The following is an 18,243-nucleotide window of genomic DNA, read 5'->3' on the forward strand; positions in this document are numbered from 1 at the left end:
TCCTGCTCTGTAAATTTAACTTTAATTACATAAAGGATGCTCCTGCACCATCTATTAAGCCATTAACAGAGCAGGAGATAAAAAAAACCCCATCATTTTCAAAAAAGAAAGGTTAAACATTACATTTCTCCTTTCAGGAAGTATTTAGGACGGCAGTGCAAGTCACATGCAGGGAGGTGGGCCTAGGGCTGCATAAACAAAGTTATTTAACTGCTAAATGGCTGAGACTTGGGCAGTAAGACTGCAGGGACATGATCTATACACCAAAACTGCATCATTAAGCTAAAGTCGTTTTAGTGACTATAGTGTCCCTTTAAGAAAAAAATACTGAATTCTCACGTCCTGTGTGATGCAGGGGATTGTTCTGGCAGATTTAATAATAGTTGAACTGCACATTGGAATGAAATACAAGACATTTCAGTCCACATGCCAGCATTCTAGCAGTGCTCAGTGTATGAGCCGCCCTGCCTAGAGTGCGCATGCACATCAATAGAAGATGCCCCCTTTAAGGGAGGGCACATCATTATTGATGCCAACTGATACCATGTATTTAACATTACAGTTTATTACTCGTTACTGTATGGTCAATGATGTCACACAGGTTTCAAATGTTCTAAACTTTGGACTCCTCAGTCCTCCCCAATAAGTGCTTAGCAGACTGTGGCCTTCAATGTGTTATTAAACAAACCAGACTGTGACATCACTTACTGACAAGCGAGACAGTGATAATAATAATAAAGTGTTTAAAGAGAGTTTGTTACCAACATTTCTAATATAAATGAACCAACAATATATTTAAAGGAAAATTTATCACGTTACCATGTAATACCTAATCAATATAAAATAATAGATATTTGGCTGCAAGATTGACCACACATTTTTTTGTAAAGATAATTTAGCAGAATTTAATAATTTTTATTTTCAGCCATTTTTCTTTTATCTTGAGCCTGCTTTTAGGAATCCGTTTAACAATTTAAATTGCCAGAAGTTGAGCTACTCAAATTCTGTTGGCACTGAAGTAGTTATGATCTTTGTTTTGGACATTGCAAATTGTTTTAATCTTGCTAGTTAAGATGGTATTAGTCAATCAACAAAACATCTTTTGTAGTTATTGCTAGTTCTGAATAGGTCAATTCTGGAGATTAGTTTTAAGTGCTTGCACCACTCTTAAAAATCACAACAGAAGTGCGTAAGGGTATTTTTTATCTGGCATTAGAGAACAATAATAACATTATTATGCTCACAAATAAAGCCCTGAATGAATGAAGCCCTGAGATTTGTAAAAAAAAAAAAAAAAAAAACACGCTAGGAATGAGCATGCAATCTCATGTGTTCCTGCAATTTTTCTAAAATTGCAAATTTGACAAACCATAAAATAATCTTTTTCCTTTCAATTTTCATTATTTGTGTAATGTGAATATACTGACCTGACCCCCATCTCTCACCCTTTACAGCAGTTAAACCCAGCACACCCTGAAAGGGTTAAAAAAGGGAGTACCCAAATGGGGCTGCTTACAGCATATTTTTTTAATGAAAGCTATGAACACCAACAATAAGGGGGTTTATTCACTAAACACAGAAATGTAACCAAATTGCAAAACTTAAAATATCCACGCTGTGACTACAACTAAGCTGGTGAATTTTATTACAATTGAGTGAATAATCCACATTGGGCCTGCCTAATGCATACCATGCGATGCCAGGTAATATGATGAACACAGAACATTACCTGGCATACAGATACTTAAAAACTCGATTTAACACTAAACTTCTTCTACAGGTTGCAGTTTGGGTGCCTTGGTTCATTAAGGGGCGATATAACCACTGCAGCTTGCTCTCAAAAATACTGGTTTGGATTTAGTTATTACAAAAAACATTAGTGACATTTTTGCAAAATACTAGTTGAATATTTAAAAAAAAACTGTGAGCCCGTTCAAATTGTGACATATGTTTAATTTACAGCGGACACATTTTTCTATATTTGCAGTATACGTTGGAAGGACAAAAAGCCCACAATGGAGTTTTAGGAAAAATACGTAAACCGTGTCCTATAAGTTGGCCTCTTTATTAGTGCAATGCTTAATAAGCTTAATTAAAGAAAAACAACAACAACAACTAAAGACCTCATAGGTTCCACTATATGACATCATTTATTTAGGAAGGGCCCAACACACAAGTTAATTAATTGAGAATTATCTGGCAAACCCCATTAAAAACTTGTAAAGCACAGATAATTGACATTGTGCAATGTTCCTGGTTTATTGTGTGGGGACGTTATTAACCCTGTAAGCACAAAAGGATTCGGGACTACATAACTCACCCTCTTGGCCACAAAAAGTCTTAAAGGGAAACCCACATACTGTTAAATGAAATGTCACAGACACGTGTTCAGCGTTACTCCAATATAATATTTAATGGCTGCAGTAATGATCATTTTTGTTTTAAAAATGGTCATCTTCACCTTCATTTCAGGCCAAAAGTCTCATCTCTTTGCCAACCTCTAAGATGGTTGTGTTTGCCTCATGCAGCAATGAGAGTATCTTTATCCCAGAAAAGTCTCTTTACATTAATGAACATTTTCCTTTCAGCTTGTCTTTCTTCCTCTGCTGTTTGGATTTCTTTCCATCTACCTGCAGACTAACAGTTCTCCTCTTTTCCAAGTTTAAGAGTTCTTGGAAGAGTTCTTGGACATTATAGTTGAGCTTTGCAGACGTTTCCATAAACGAACACTTCCACTTGTTGGCTAGACTTTCTCCCTCACTAGCCTGTACTTCCCTGAGAGTTTCGTCACTCTTGTTACCCACCAACATGATAGGAATATTGTGTGTGTCACCTTTGATCTGGCAGATCTGTTCATATATTGGTTGAAGTTCTTCCATGGACTGCTTACTAGTGACAGAGTAGACTAGGATGAAAGCATGACCTTTCGAGATGGACAACCTCTGCATAGCGGGGAACTGGTGACTTCCTGTTGTGTCTGTAATTTGTAGAGTGCAGATGTTCTTGTCGCAGCTGATGACCTGCCTGTAAGTATCTTCAATAGTAGGGATATAGGTTGCCCTAAATGTTCCCCTCACAAAACGAAGAACCAAGGAACTTTTCCCAACTCCGGCAGCTCCGAAAACCACCACCCTGTAATCATTACTTTGCTCGGGCATGTTGCTTCCAAGTTGAACCTCTCCAAAGGTCTTCTGTGCTTCTAATCTTGTGTAAGAGATTCACAAGATCAACATTCCGCTTCAAGATATACGGAGGACTATGGAGAAAAACAAAAACATGAGATACCTTAAATCTGAAATCAAACAACTCACAAACAAAAATATTTTACTCTGCTCTACGCGGACCAGGTAGATTTTGAAAACTAATGGAAAGAACTAAGAGGAGATAGAAAAAATATCTAAGCTGTTACATGAACACAGTTATAAACAGTCTTTAGTGACACAGTTGAATCTCGGCATCCCTAATGCATTCAGTACTCTGTAAAGTAGGTGGATGTCCACACGCATGGATAGGAATAGTCCATAAATCTAGATAGTAGCATCCTTGGTCCATAGCTCCACCTGTCAAGAAGTAATGTACTACCATAGGGTGATGCTCCTGACTGAATGAAGGATACAGTTCATGTTACCTGATAAACATTACCTTGCTAGTCTCTTGATCCTGCTGTCTGGAGAAAGCTGGAAATGTAGATCTCGCACAAACAGAGCATCAAATTGTTCCCTCCCCACACTCTTTGTTTCTCCTTTTTTTTCTCAGTCTAGTATGAATGATGAAGATCAGTTTGTGCCACCTAGTGGATGTGCTGGAATTCTTCGGTTTGCTCGCATTTTGTCACTCTGAATGAAAAATACTGCTTTGCAATATTTCAGACAACTTTTTGGTAATGAAATTTCACCTTGATATTGTGTAGCATTTATGGACATATTACACTCTGAAAAGTCATAATGAACATAATAAACCCTTTGGTTTCAAGTATATTTTAGTTTTAAAGACACTTCATTCAAAAAAAATAAAAAATAATAAAACCTCAATGTTTTGTAGATTTGCCAGAACCATTGCTGGCTTCCAGAAACACCTGGGTTTGCAGCCCAAAAGTTGATGACCCATAGCTTCAGGCTCCACTGTAGGAGCCATATCCCCATCTGTGTACGCAAACCTTGCCAATATGCAAGCTGGTATGTCAAGGAAAAAAAATAACAGGAAAAAAAGAACATGATTCATTACTATCATTAATATTTATAAAGCGACAACAAATTCCGCAGCGCTGTACAATAGGTGGACTAACAGATACATATTTGTAACATGACGAGTTGGATGCACAGGAACAGAGGGTGCTGAGGGACCTGCTCAATGGAGATTACATTTAAGAGGGAGTGGGATAAAGTGGTACAAGGGATAAGGGTAGGATGTATTTCATATATAGGAAAAAGTAGGTTACAAGAATAGTTTAATATAAATGTTTCGTTTTTTAAATGACGCAGTTGCAGTAGAGGAAGCAAGGTGGGTTAGCTATTAACAGTTTAATTGATATGCTTTCTTAAAAACGTTTTGGTTTTTTTAATTATCTTTTGAAGGAACTTCAGACTGGGTAAGTGTCTAAAGCAGCAGGGAGGGGAGTTCCATAGTAACGGCACAGCTCTGGAGAAGTCTTGAAGGTGGGTGTCAGAGCTGCGAGTACGTACAGAGGATGGATGCAGATCTTTGACAGAGCTTACGGACCTGGACGGGACATACTTGTGTATTTAGGAGGATAGGTATAAGCATCAGAAATTCAAACTTAGTCCAAAATCTTACAGGAAGCCAGTGTTCGGACTGACAGAGGGAGGAGGAGTGGGAGGTGAGGGCAGACATGAAGATGAGCCTCGCTCAAGTGCAAGTGAGATGTGAGGGTGTAGGAGGTGAGGTGTCAGGGAACAAACCAGGTATTCAACGCAATGATAACTAGTCACACTACCTTAGCAATGGAGAAAGTTCACAGCCCAGCACCCCTGCCTAGCACCTCCTCCTGGCTGTCACTTGTAGGGAACAGTGCTTCCCTTTCAATAGCCTGGAGGAGCACTATATTAGTGGCCTTTCCCCTCCTACTATGGGAATCAGCTGCCTAATGTACAAAACAAACAAACAAACAATAATAAAAAGATCAAAACAACAGTATCCTGATGCCTTTCTACAACCTGCAGAAATCCAGTTTGATTCAGTCATTTAAAATTCAACTCCAAAGAGGATTCATGCGCAGTGCCGACCAGATAACATTGCAACTGAAGTTAGAGCCAGTTAGTTTGTGTCGGTGATGGAAAAAAGGTAAGTATTCCTTACGCTATAGTGTTCCTTTAAGCCGTAGGGGCATTTTTCAATTTTTCACTAAACCAATAATGATAACAATGTTGTTGAATCAGATCAGAAAATTGTGATTGGGATTGCACCAAAATGGCTATCCTCCCAACGGCAGCACTTAATTTATCAATAATAATCAAACAATGGATTATAATAGATGTTTTGCTCTGATTCATCAGTTTGATATTCATCCTATGTTTCAAATAAATGTTAAACTTTATTTTATTTTAGAACTTACTAGTGAAGGCATTAATATTTGCTTATGGTCCCAAATCTGTCTCTCTGGTTTGTGTTCAGCAAATAATACTAATAATAATTGTGTTCAGAGAACTCCGAAAATAAATAAAAAGATTCAGACTCAGGGAATATTATAGAAAGAGATTAGATGACGCTGATTTTTAGTGACAAAGTCGCTTCAAATGCTACATTTCTCACATACTGTTTATGTTGTGAAAGAACTGTAATATGTAAGCCAAACTCAGAACTTTTATTAAAAGACACAAACCTTGCGTAGTTCCCACACTCTGCTCCTGAACCTGCACTCACTAAATCCATTAATCCCTTCTTGTTGCAGCAAGATCTAAAAGCCTTAATAATAAATCAATAAGCGTTTACTTATCCACACCTACTCGTAAAAAAACGAACACTTTGAAGCTCCTGTCTTTCTAAACATCAAACACCACCTTTTGATAGAATGGGAAAAAGTGAAGATAGTTATAGGGAGAGTTTGAGCAATTATATAACTAAAGTAATACAAGTCATAATGAAATGAAAGCAACTAAAGTCATTTGTAGACATGTGCAATTCGTTTCGGTCCGAATAGGAATTCGGATGAATTTCGGGCAATTCGGACATTCGGGTACTTCCGAATGTCCGAATTGCTGAAGTGCCGAATTGCCGAGGTCCCAAAGTTCCGAAATTACCTAATTTCCAAAGTGCCAAAGTGCCGAAGTTCCGAAGTGTCAAAGTGCCGAAGTTCCGAAGCACAGTATTGCCTATGCCTAAGTACTAATATACTTACCCAGTGAAAGAAGAAGAACGTTACACTGTAACCAATTTTAAATAAAAAGTATACAAACATAGCCAGGATTCACCAGTAAGCATTTGCAACACTTACAACAATCAAGTAACATACATTCATATAAAATGTAAGTTACTTGGTCAGTCAATGTAATGACAGGAATGAATAAGTAGATAACTCCCTATCTACTAAAAGGCTGAAAGACCTAAATTGGTCTTTCAACCAAATTTACTAATACTAAGAAAAGATTACTTAGTATTAGTAAATTATGCCCCTACTCGCTATACCGCGAGTAGGGGCATGTCTATTAAACAGTGAGCAGCCTGTTGCTGCTGACTGTAAAAAAACAAAACAAAAAATAATAAAAATAAAAATATTGCTCCCGACCCCCACCCCTGAGCGGCGGGTGGGGGCCCTAAATTATAATAATGGGGGAGACCTAATGTCCTCCCCCCTGAGCGGTGGTTGGGGGCCCTAAACACTAGTAGGGGGGGACCTAATGTCCTCCCCCCGGCTCCCACCCCTGAGTGGTGGGTGGGGGCCCTACAGTAAAATAAGGGGGGGGCCTAATGTCCTCTCCCCTGGTCCCCACCCCTGAGCGGTGGGTGGGGGCCCTAAATACTAATAGGGGTAGACCTAAGGTCCTCCCTCCTGGCCCCCACCCCTGAGCGGTGGATGGGGGCCCTAAATACTAATAAGGGGGGGACCTAATGTCCTCCCCCCTGCCCCCCCCCATGTTCTTTGGAATTTTCGCACGCTGTGTAATTTGACTCATAACTCTCTGATTGGTTACTTAATCCACCAATCAGAGAGTTATGAGTCAAATTACACAGCATGGGAAAATTCCAAAGAACTTTCCCACGCTGTGTAAAATGACACAGAGCACTCTGATTGGTGGATTTCAAACCAACCAATCAAAGTGCTGTGACAGGTAAATGTAGAGACTTACCTGTCAGAGCACTCTGATTGGATGGCTTAAACCCACCAATCAGAGTGCTCTGAGCCTAATTGCAGGGTGGGGAAAGGCTTTATAAGCCTTCCCCCGCCCTGCAGAGCTCAGTCTGCGCGGAGCCCTCCATGGGTGAAGGAGGAATTTGTTTTTATTTATTATTTCTTTTAATTGCGTCGGTTATTATGTTTTTTTATTTGCCCTTTTTTGGGGGCTGAAAAAAGAAGATTTTAGAAGAAAGAAAACATCGAATGGTAAGTTATTTTATTTTTTTTACAGGTTCTTAGTTAAAGGTCCCCCCTCATTATTTTTAGGGTGAGGGGGGTAGGTAGAGGGATCATTTTTTTGGGGTAGGGGGTGATTAGGGGTTTGGGGACCCTTAGTCACTTGGGGGGACGACAACATTTTTTTTAGGGCCCCCACCTGCCGCTCAAGGGTGGGGGCCGGGGGGAGGACAATAGGTCCCCCCCCCTATTGGTATTTAGGGCCCCCACCTGCCGCTCAGGGGTGGGGGCCAGGGGGTAGGACATTAGGTCACCCCCTTATTAGTATTTAGGGCCCCCACCCACCGCTCAGGGGTGGGGGCCTGGGGGGAGGACCTTAGGTCCCCCCCATTATTAGTATTTAGGGCCACCACCCACCGCTCAGGGCCAGGGGGGAGGACATTAGGTCCCCCCTTATTCCAATTTTGGGCTCCCACCCGCCGCTCAGGGGTGGGGGCCAGGGGGGAGGACTTTAGGTCCCCCCCCTTATTAGTATTTTGGGCCCCCACCCTCCGCTCAGGGGTGGGGGCCGGGGGGAGGACATTAGGCCCCCCCCTTATACCAATTTAGGGCCCCCACCCGCCGCTCAGGGGTGGGGGCCAGGGGGGAGGACATTAGGTCCCCCCCCTTATTAGTATTTAGGGCTCCCACCCACCGCTGAGGGGGGAGGGCTATTTTTAAAAAAAAAATATTTAAACAGTGAGCAGCCGCAGGCTGTTTAATAGACATGCCACTACTCGCGGTATAGCCAGTAGGGGCAAAATTTACTAATACTAAGTCATTTTTACTTGGTATTAGTAAATTTGTCTGAAAGACCAATTTAGGTCTTTCAGCCTTTTGGTAGATAACTCCCTAATACCGTGGGAATTAGGGAGTTATCTACTAAGCGGCTGCAATAGAAGTCCCGAAATGCCGAAGTGCCGAATATCCGAAGTGTCGAACTGCCGAAGTGCGAAAATTCCGAATTTCGGAATGCCGAACTGAACCAAAAATGTTCCCCATGCACATGCCTAGTCATTTGGTCATGAAAAGTCATAATGAATCTACCCTACAACCAAACAGATGGCACAGCACAGATTCTGTAAGCTTGGTAAGTAGATTCGGTTGCTTTCTGAATTGAATTCAAATGGCTACTATAAGTGCTTCCTGGGGTAGTGCTGCACAGTGTGCAACACTGACATTCAGTGTCTCCACCCTCTGCATGGAGACACAGAACTTTCCTCATAGAGATGTTAGATTCAATGCATCTCTATGAGGAGATGCTGATTGGCCAGGGCTGTGTTTGACTTGTGCTGGCTCTGCCTCCTTGACAGTCTCCGCCAATCCAATGCTTTCCTATGGGAAAGCATTGTGATTGGCTTTGATCAAGACTTCTGATGATGTCAACCAAGCAGGCAGATCAGGGGCAGAGCCAGCAGCAGCAGCAGACTGGACTAAATGTATGATTTGCTATATTTAGGGTCAGGGTGGCTAGATGGTGTTTTAACACTATAGGAATACATGTTTGTGTTCCTGACCCTAAAGTGTTCCTTTAAGCTTATGGCAGCACTGGGTTACACATATCCTGGTTTCCCCTGATATTGCTGGAAGGTACACTTGTGGACAGCTGCTGCTATTAATTCAGCACCCAAGAGAGAAGCTAGGGAGACAGAATTGTGGCGTTTCTCTCTCCTCAGGGCTAAATTAAAATGACAAGAACTGCAGTTAGCTGGTCCAAAGGAGCACTATACCCAGAGTCAGATTACCCATAAGGCGACCTAGGTTACCTGCTAAGGCCTGAACTCACACAGGGGTGCAGTGGGCCTCTGTCTGAGCCTGGAGTTCTGGCTCTGATCAGGCTCCCCTTGAGCCAGCAGAGAGACCAAAAAATCTCCATGCACAGCCCCTTAAAAAATGACTCTGTGGTGGTCCGTGGTTCTGGCGCTCTGAGGGAGATCTAATGCAGGCACCGGGTTTCCCAGCCTGCGCTCTGACGTTCTCAATGAGTGCTGGGCTAGAAGGCCTCCTTTTGCTCTGGTAGCCCACTGGACCGCCAGGGAACCAACAGAGCACCAGCGAAACAGACCACCAGTGACCCCACTGGACCACCAGGGAATGCATTTTCCTGCCCAAGAGCAGGAGGGGCAAATGTTACATAAAAAAGGTATTATAGTGTGAGGAGACTGTGTTCAACACAGTCCCCCTACGTATTATCACTCCATCCACACACAGTTAGCCTACATTGTCAGTCCCTCACTCACTCTGCCAGTCATTCACCCATTCAGCCTTGTTACACTCACCACTCAATAATCCCTCAACCTGGTCACACTCACCACCCCTCACACATCCTGTCACACCTTACGCCGCTCACCCAGTTACACAAATGCCCCTCACTCTGCCACAGTCACCCCCTACGCACCCTATTACACATGAGAAATATTTTTATACCTAAGCACAGACATTAATTGTATAAATTTTGTATACATATTTTTACCCCATGGTCTCCACAGTTAGTCTGTAAGTGAGGGTAGTGGGGCTATGGGCAGTTACATTCTCATATCAACTACAGGCAACCATTAACTATGTGTGTCTAACATCATTCACTGTGAGCAGATTGCATACACAGAAAGAATCTGGGATTTTCAATATACCCCACTGTTAAAGAAGCTGTGAATATGTATGTTGAGAATCAATATACCTCGTAGGGAATTAAACTGTAATGCAGCTAATGCTTTGTAACGACATAAGGAGCCACGCTGTGTGTAAGCAGTGTGTGACCCCATGTCGGGAATATATAACTCCGTCTAACACGAAAATTTAACAGGAGGAGAAGTACACATGTGGAATATTTATCTTGAAAGGATTCATCACTTTTGGACAAGGCTGTATTTGGCCGTATTGCTCTGTTAGTGGACGAGAACACTTGATTGGCCTGTATGTGGCTTAATATTAAAGTTTTCTTAGAAAACATGTAGTTCCAGGTTACTGGCCAAGTCCCTAATGTGTTTCTGTGTCCCCAAGCTAAGTGTGGTAACCTGGATGTGTGGGTGCTCTGTGTGTGTCAGGAAGTTACAGACACTTCGTGGTCTCTGGTGACATTTGTAGTATATGATACTAAGTTACAGGTGGAGTCCCCTGTTCGTGGTCTCTGGTAATACTCCTAGTATATGACACTAAGCTGAAGGTGGGGTACCCTGTTCGTGGTCTCTGGTGACATTCCTAGTATATGACACCAAGATACAGACGGGGTCCCCTGTTTCTGACCTCTGGTGACATTTGTAGTATATGGCACTAAGTTACGGTTGGGGTCCCCTGTTCATGGTCGGTGGTGACCTTCATAGTATATGGCACTAAGTTACATTTGTGTCACCCTGTTCATTGTCTCTGATGACATTCGTAGTATATGGCACTAAGTTACGGTTGGGGTCCCCTGTTCGTGGTCTCTGGTGACATTCGTAGTATATGGCACTAAGGTACAGGTGGCACAAATGACTAGTGGCATTCATTATGTGACTCTAGGTACCCGTTGGGTATACTCTGTGTGTGTTCCAGGTTACTGACGGACTATTCTCTGTATAGGACAGGCAGCGTGGCCCCTAGTGATCTATTCTGCCGTATGTCCAGGTTACATGTGGAATACCCCGCATACCCGATATACAAATCTCTTACGTGGCCCCAGGAAAAAGGTCCCTCTCAGCCCAGGACCCCATCACACACCATTCACCATGTGGAGTTCACTTACCTACACGAGCCGGCTCAGATGCTAAATGCAGGGTGGTAGGTTTCCCAGTTACAAAGCAAAGACAGGACCATTCCATAGTGGGCTCACTGTACAGGGGGAGACGTGTTACACGAAATCACAGCACATGCATTAAATACTCCCTATTTTCAATGTTATTGCTGCCCATCACTAGTGAAATAATAAGGTTTGATTATTCTAATAAACATCTCCTTCTGTACAGCTGAGAGCTGAAGCTTTATTTTACAGAGATTGCTTGAATCCCCACACATTTCATTCATGTTTTAACCAGATGGAGTATCCCATTCATAGACCCGCAGAGAGAAAATCACCTTAACACATTCACTGCTGATGGGAATGAAGTACAATGAAAAACAGGGTTTATTTACAGTGAACTGTGTGGAATAAAATTTTTTTTAAAAAATAATTTAAAAAAACAACCAAAACCCACACATTACAGCTTTATATCAGGACTGCACAAATGTTGCTCGGTTACAATTTCACCAAACGCAAATGTAATCCAGTAACAGATAGCTAAGGCTGGAGACCCAAACATAGACAGATGGATTTGGGTAAATACAAAGCTAATCCCTTTCAAACAGCGATCAGTAAAGGGATTTCTTCTAGAGTACTATTACTAGTAACAAGATACAATTAACAAAAATGAAATGGATATATGATCAGCACAAAAACTAGACACAATTTACAGCATTTTATGGACACAGATCAATAAAGCGACCAAATGCACCTATTCTTTTCTAGGTGAAACTCTTAGTAAATGGCTTTGGTTTTGAGAATGCCAAGCCAGCTGCCCCCTGCATGACATGGGTTCTCCATCAGATCATGTGAGATGGGGACCGGTGTGTGCCGGCCATACAAACTGTTGTACACTCAGAGAAGGAACTATAAGCTCCTCCTCGGACGTATACAACTATAGGTTTTACTTATAGCGTCAGTGAATTCTGCAAATCACTACTGTGATTACAGACAGCTTTGTGCGTTAAAAGGATGACAGTCGGGGCGGGGCCAGGCCGCCGAGCAAGATGGTCGCATGTCAGACCAGCTCCTGAAAACGTAAACGAAACGAGCAAGAAACTCAGGCTTTTGGCATAAAAACGGCGGTACACCTCATCGGGTGGAGAGTACCAAACCCAGGGTGAGGCTGGCCTGACTGGTTTCAGTCCCCTGGTGGAAGAATCCTCACTGGCGCCAACGAGGCCTATTCCGGCGGTGAGTGGAGCAGACGGCCGCTGCTCCGCTATCCTGCCCATCGGTGCTCAACCAAGGGCCAGACCAGTTGGGAAATGGCCCCGCTCCCCCCCCTTGGGACCGGGGGGGTGATCCCGGTCCTCACCTCAGCATGCCCAGACCACCCAGGGAGCAACAACAGGGCCGCCCTGATCTGACATTAAGACGCAGCAGTCAAGATGGCGGAGGCCATAGGTGACGGCGCCAAAATCGGCAGCGAGGTCCGGAAGTGGCCCACTCAGCTCCCCCTGCAAAGAACATACCTGCGGGCCGACCTGGTAAGAGGCAACACTTTCATGCTGTGGCCGTCAAGGTGCATCCAGCAGGAATCACTCGCGAGAGACCCACATCCAGAGCCACAGATTACTCACCGACACAGAAACCGGTCCACGCTGAGACACCCAAGCCACACACTGCCGGTCCGAGGGAACGACAACTCACATCACGGCAGCACAGACCGGCACAGGGGGCTCCCACTCATCCCCTAAGAGGCACTGGCTGATACCAAAGAGACTGGGACGCTATGGGCTGAGTGCTCGCTACTGCTCAGGTTCCTCCACTATAACTGGACTCCCTTGCTGTCTGCCGCCATTACCTTTTCCCTCTCGGTTTCCTAGCCTGCTCACACTGGGATATGCGGGGAGAGATGTCACAGATAGGTTCAGGCTTGCTTGGATCTGAGCCAGTCCGGGCATAATTATTCCCATGTACAGCAGAGAAACTATTTATGATTTTACTGTCTGCATTCTATGTCTCATAACATGCATGTCTATATTAAGCTTTTTGCAGCACAGGAGGTCAGATAAGCATTTTATGTAGTACCATGGGCGAACTGAAAGCAAGTTAACATGCCAGCATGTACTGAAAGCGGTAAAGCTCCTGGCATATCTCTGTTGTTAACAATGAGCATACCACACCTTAAACATAAAAGCTTCCTCATATAACGATGCACCTCTATATACCTTTAAGCCTCAGCGCAACTAGCCTTGTTATGCACCTGTTTAGCCTAGCATGCTGAAAAATGTAAAACACTGAAGTCTAATTGCCTGCTATCCTTATGTTATGTTATATAAAAAATGTGCTGTCAAAAATGCCACACTTTGAAATGTTGTGAAAAATGCATGCGGATGCTGTCGTGGCTCTGCACGCTCGCTGTTAATCTTTGCACAATAAAAATAAAGAATTTAAAAAAAAAAAAAGGATGACAGTCATTACATTTTTATTTTTTTAATATAATCTTTATAATATACAATCTCTTTATTTTTTTTAATTCTTTATTTTTTCGTGCAATAGGGTTTACAAACAGGCCTGAGGTGCCACGATAGCAGGACAGGCTTATCAACAGGTACATTGTCGTGACAGGATTGAGTTGCACATTTTAGTTTTTGAAACGAACATAACATTGAAGTAGAAACATATCTGTGTAACGTAAATCCGCAGCTGAGGTAACAACGTATATGTTGGACAGAAAGCTTGTGCTCGGCTGAGGAGCCTGGGGCTAAATCTCTTTATTTTTATTCATGAATACTGAATTTTTTTAAAGATATCATTTTCCCAACTTTCCCACTCCCCCTTGACAGCCATCTTTATGCACCTTGGGTCTGACGGTCAGTTCTCAGCCAATACACACTATTATTTTGCTAATACCCATTGCTAAGATATTACCAATTCCAAGGACCGTTATCCATTAAGACAGGAAGCTCCTTGTGCTATAACCTTTGCAATAGGCGGAAGATGTTAATGGTGGTCTTTAATCCCTTAAGGACATGACGGAAGTTTTCCGTCATGTTGGCCTTTCACAGGCAACTGCAGTGGCTGAAGCACCACAGTTTGCATACGGCTATATATGACTAGGGTACAATATAGCTAGCCCCCATCATACAGCTTGTTATTCTTCTCCCAAAGAAATGGAAAAAACTAGATTTGTCCTCGATTCCCTCAAAGAGGCCCTGCAACAGCCAATCAGACGCACGTCAGGGCCTGTTGCGCACTCTAAAATAATTATCATTAGTACGGGACATCAAGCAAGGTGCCACAGCCTTATCAGCAGCATGTGTGCAGGTTACACAGCTGTGTGCATGCTCTCTTGCAATCTGTCAGGTTCCATGAATTACACACATTGTATGAAGTCATTACCCATGACGCTGCCAATTCTATAAATAGGATGCCTACATCTGCTGACAATTCTTCGTGCAGGAAGTAATTGTCTTGGTGAATTGTACATTAATATATTTCCCCTGAAAGGCTCTGGAAATGCATACAAAACATGCAGTGTAAACAGCCTCGCGTCTCCACATGCAAATACGTCGATCTAAAAAGGATAATGACTTTTAATATATATTTTTCTACGAAACAATACGGCATTAAGAACCCACGTATTTGACATCACGTACGCCATCCACTTACAAAGCAGAGAAGCTGAGCAAGATTTAAGAAGAACAAATCAATATTTTAGGACATAATTTATAACATCATTATGTTAAGTGATTTTTTTTAGCCCATTCTATATTAAATTTTAACGGAAATAAAATAAAACTGCTCATCAAATGGTATTTAAAGGACCACTATAGTGCCAGGAAAACAAACTTGTTTTCCTGGCACTATAGTGCCCTGAGGGTGCCCCCACCCTCAGGGTCCCACTCCCGCTGGGCTGAGGAAGGGGGTTAATTCCTTACCTTTTTTCCAGCGCCGGGCTCCCTCAGCGCTGGGACTCTCCTCCCTTTTCTGATGTCATCGGCTGAATGCGCATGCGTGGCAAGAGCCGCGCGCGCAGCCAGTCCATAGGAAAGCATTCTCAATGCTTTCCTATGGACGCTGGCATCTTCTCACTGTGAAAATCATGCTAGGTTTACAACAGAAAGGGTTAATCCTAGATGGACCTGGCACCCAGAAAAAAAAATATACAGATTCTTCTACAAACACACACTGTCATCACGATCACATTACAGTATCAATATAGAAATGCATTTACCCATTGTTATGGGAGCAAACCTTCTGTTTCATCAAAGAATACAATTTCCCAGTTTTGTTCCATTGTGGATAAGGACAAAACCTGGACCACTGGAGTGGCTGGAGGACTGGACAGGGAAACACTAAAAGTGCAATATGACATTTTGTGTATGATCCGACATGCACAGTGCTTAAAATGCATGGAAATCCTTCCAAGCAAGCCTTCCCAACATTGGCTGTATGCCTGTTGATTTGTAAGCAGATCAGGTCTGCTCAAAGCTGCAGTTTTGCCTTGTGAGCTTGTGCTAGAAATTTGCTGTATTTCAATGAAATGTATTTATATGTTCACAATCCCTGGAAATAGGGAACACAGGCAAATATTATAAACTTCATCCTTTTTTAAATCTGATTTTTAGGCATAAACGGTGACATTCCCTACTTTCGTTATAGACAATTTTCATTTTAGTTTAAAGCCCGGTCACGGTGGAATACATCGTTAAAAGGGGACTCTAAGCACCAACTCCAGTATAGCGCATTGCAGTGGTTATGGTGCCGCAAGTCTATAGGCTCGGTCGCCCAGTTTTGGTGTAGTTTAGAAGACAAAAAGGCCAAGGTTCTTCTCAGCATCCTCTTTAATCCAGGTTTCCTGTGCTAGAAACTAGGAAGTGACCTCTAGTGGCTGTCTAGTAGACAGCCACTAGAGGTGGAGTTAACCCTGCAATGTAATTTTTTTATTTTTAAATATATTTTTATTTTTCTCGTAAACTGTGAGACGCTCAGGTCTCCATTGGCATGTTTAGTGTGTAGACATGCGTACCACATCAAATCAACTTTGAGCTGTGAGACTCGCAGGTCTCCATTGGCATATTCAGTGTGTACCCATGCATGCAACAACAGATTTTACAGAGGTAGGGTTTGGGTCATGGGTAAGAAAGCGTCATCTGGGCTCGGAAGCCCCCTGTGCGGTTGGTTCCGTTAGATGTTTGGATCGTGGTAGAGGGTGTCAGTAGCAGATGTAGTGGCCGGTAATATTGCGTAGGCGTGAGTGAGTGTGGGCTCTCAGGCCCCATGCGCTATGTGGACCCGCCGGTCCCACCTAGACTTTGTGTGTTACATCAGGGAGTCGTCGTCCCACTGATTATGTGTGGTCAGGACTATACCAGTCTCGTCCGACCATGTGGTCCGCCTAGTCTATGTCCTGGTAGGTAGTCTAATGTCGGCCCTACCGGGCTACCCCAGTCGTCAGTGGTCTCGTAGGCCTAGATAGGCTTCGCCGACTCTTGGGTATCGCGGGTTGTGGGTGGCTAGTGGGTTCGCTAAGGGTAATGGGTTATGGCGAAGGGGTGTCAGGTGGGTCCAGGTCAGTCTGCGTCTGGGTCCTTAGGGCGTCTGGGTATCAGTCCTGTCCCCGGGTTTGCGGTTTGCCCAGTAATTTGGTTTTGTCGCTCTCAGCAGCCAGTGCATCCATGTGTTAAGGTAAGTCTGGTGTGTGTTGTTTGCGGTGGCGTGGAGATCTTCCAGTGACCTTAGTTCCTCCATTTGGGTGAACCACAAATCCAACGGAGGAGTGATCTGTTTTTTCCAGTGTGGTGGAATGATTGTTTTAGCTACATTGAGGATACGTATTGTCATTGATCTTTTGTATGCGGACCGGGTGGTTTTAGTGTGGTGTAGTAGCATTTCCGCTGGGCCGAAAGGTGGTGGGTCGTCTGTGAACTGTCCTATGATTTTGTGTATGTTCCTCCCGAACGGGGTTATCTTGCTACAGTCCCACCAGATGTGCAGTAGTGTGCCTCTTTCCGTGCCGCATCTCCAGCACTCTGGGGGGCAGTCAGGGATGAGCGCGCTCATTGCGGCGGGTGTGCAGTACCAGTGAGTTAGTAGTTTATACGCTGTTTCTTGGGTCTTACTGAAAGTGGAGCAGTGGTGCGTCAAATAGCATATTTTTTCCCATTCCGCGTTATTGAATGTGCGTCCCAGTGCCGCCTCCCATTTTCCCATAAAGCTGGGCTGTGCGGTCGGTGTTCGTGTCAGGAGCGAGGTGTACATAAGGGAGACTCCGTGGGTCAGTGGGTCCGGGGTCAGACAATGGTCTTCGAAATATGTGGGAGCTCTTGTCAGGATGGGCCCCTGTGGGAGCGTCGCGATGTATGTTTGGATTTGTTTATGTTTTAGACGCGTCAAGAGGTTGTGTTCTCCTTCCCCCCCTAGGTCCCTTAGTGTTTTAAGGCCGCTCATCGTGTAGACGTGTTTGAATCTAGGTAGTGGGTCTGGTATAAGGGATTTGAACGCTCTAGGGTCTAGTCCGGGGGGGAAGCTCGGGTTGTGTGTCAGGGGGAGGGAGCAGGGGCGATGGGTATGGTGCTAAGTCGTGCTTCCCCTTTGAGCTGTGCCACTCCTGCAGAGTGGCCTTTACGTACGGGGAGCATTTCTTGTTCTCGCGCCTTATCCCTGGGGGCAGCCATGGTAGTATTGCGACTGGGGCACCTGCGTCGTGTTCCTCTGCCTGCTTCCATTGTTTCCGGACCCCTGGTTTGGTCCATTCTATTATCCGAAGAAAGTGGCATGCCCTGTAATAGAGGGTGAAGTCCGGCAAGGCCAGGCCGCCTCTATCTTTCGGCTGTGTCAGTAGTGTGTGTCTAAGTCTCGGTCGTTTCCCATTCCAGACGTATCTTCCCAAGGCTGTGCGGAGTGTGGTGAAGAACGTGTGGGGGATCGTGATGGGGATGGTTTGGAAGAGGTACAGGAGGCGGGGGAGGAA

At 43.9% G+C, this 18,243-nt stretch overlaps 1 protein-coding gene across 4 annotated transcripts; it reads right to left on the reverse strand.

Moving 5' to 3' along the window:
• Positions 1–1,932: 1,932 nt before the first annotated feature.
• Positions 1,933–11,324, reverse strand: DIRAS3 (DIRAS family GTPase 3). Of its 4 annotated transcripts, none has more exons than XM_063427221.1 (2): positions 11,289–11,324; positions 1,933–3,256 (listed from the first exon to the last, which is right to left on the reverse strand). In XM_063427221.1, exon 2 carries the CDS (start codon positions 3,156–3,158, stop codon positions 2,562–2,564), a length of 597 nt encoding a protein of 198 aa, XP_063283291.1. In that variant the 5' UTR covers positions 3,159–3,256; positions 11,289–11,324; the 3' UTR covers positions 1,933–2,561. The 4 variants fall into 4 exon arrangements, with proteins under 4 accessions (XP_063283291.1, XP_063283289.1, XP_063283290.1 ...); XM_063427219.1 differs by lacking the exon at positions 11,289–11,324 and adding an exon at positions 3,643–3,728; XM_063427220.1 differs by lacking the exon at positions 11,289–11,324 and adding an exon at positions 3,629–3,657.
• Between the last annotated feature and the right edge of the window lie 6,919 nt (positions 11,325–18,243).

The sequence above is a fragment of the Pelobates fuscus genome, chromosome 7, assembly GCF_036172605.1.
Source record: "Pelobates fuscus isolate aPelFus1 chromosome 7, aPelFus1.pri, whole genome shotgun sequence".
Taxonomy (NCBI): domain Eukaryota; kingdom Metazoa; phylum Chordata; class Amphibia; order Anura; family Pelobatidae; genus Pelobates; species Pelobates fuscus.

Coding starts and splice junctions, on each gene's coding strand:
- DIRAS3 (XM_063427221.1), bottom strand. CDS start 3,158: ATGCCCGAGCAAAGTAATGATTACAGGGTGGTGGTTTTCGGAGCTGCC.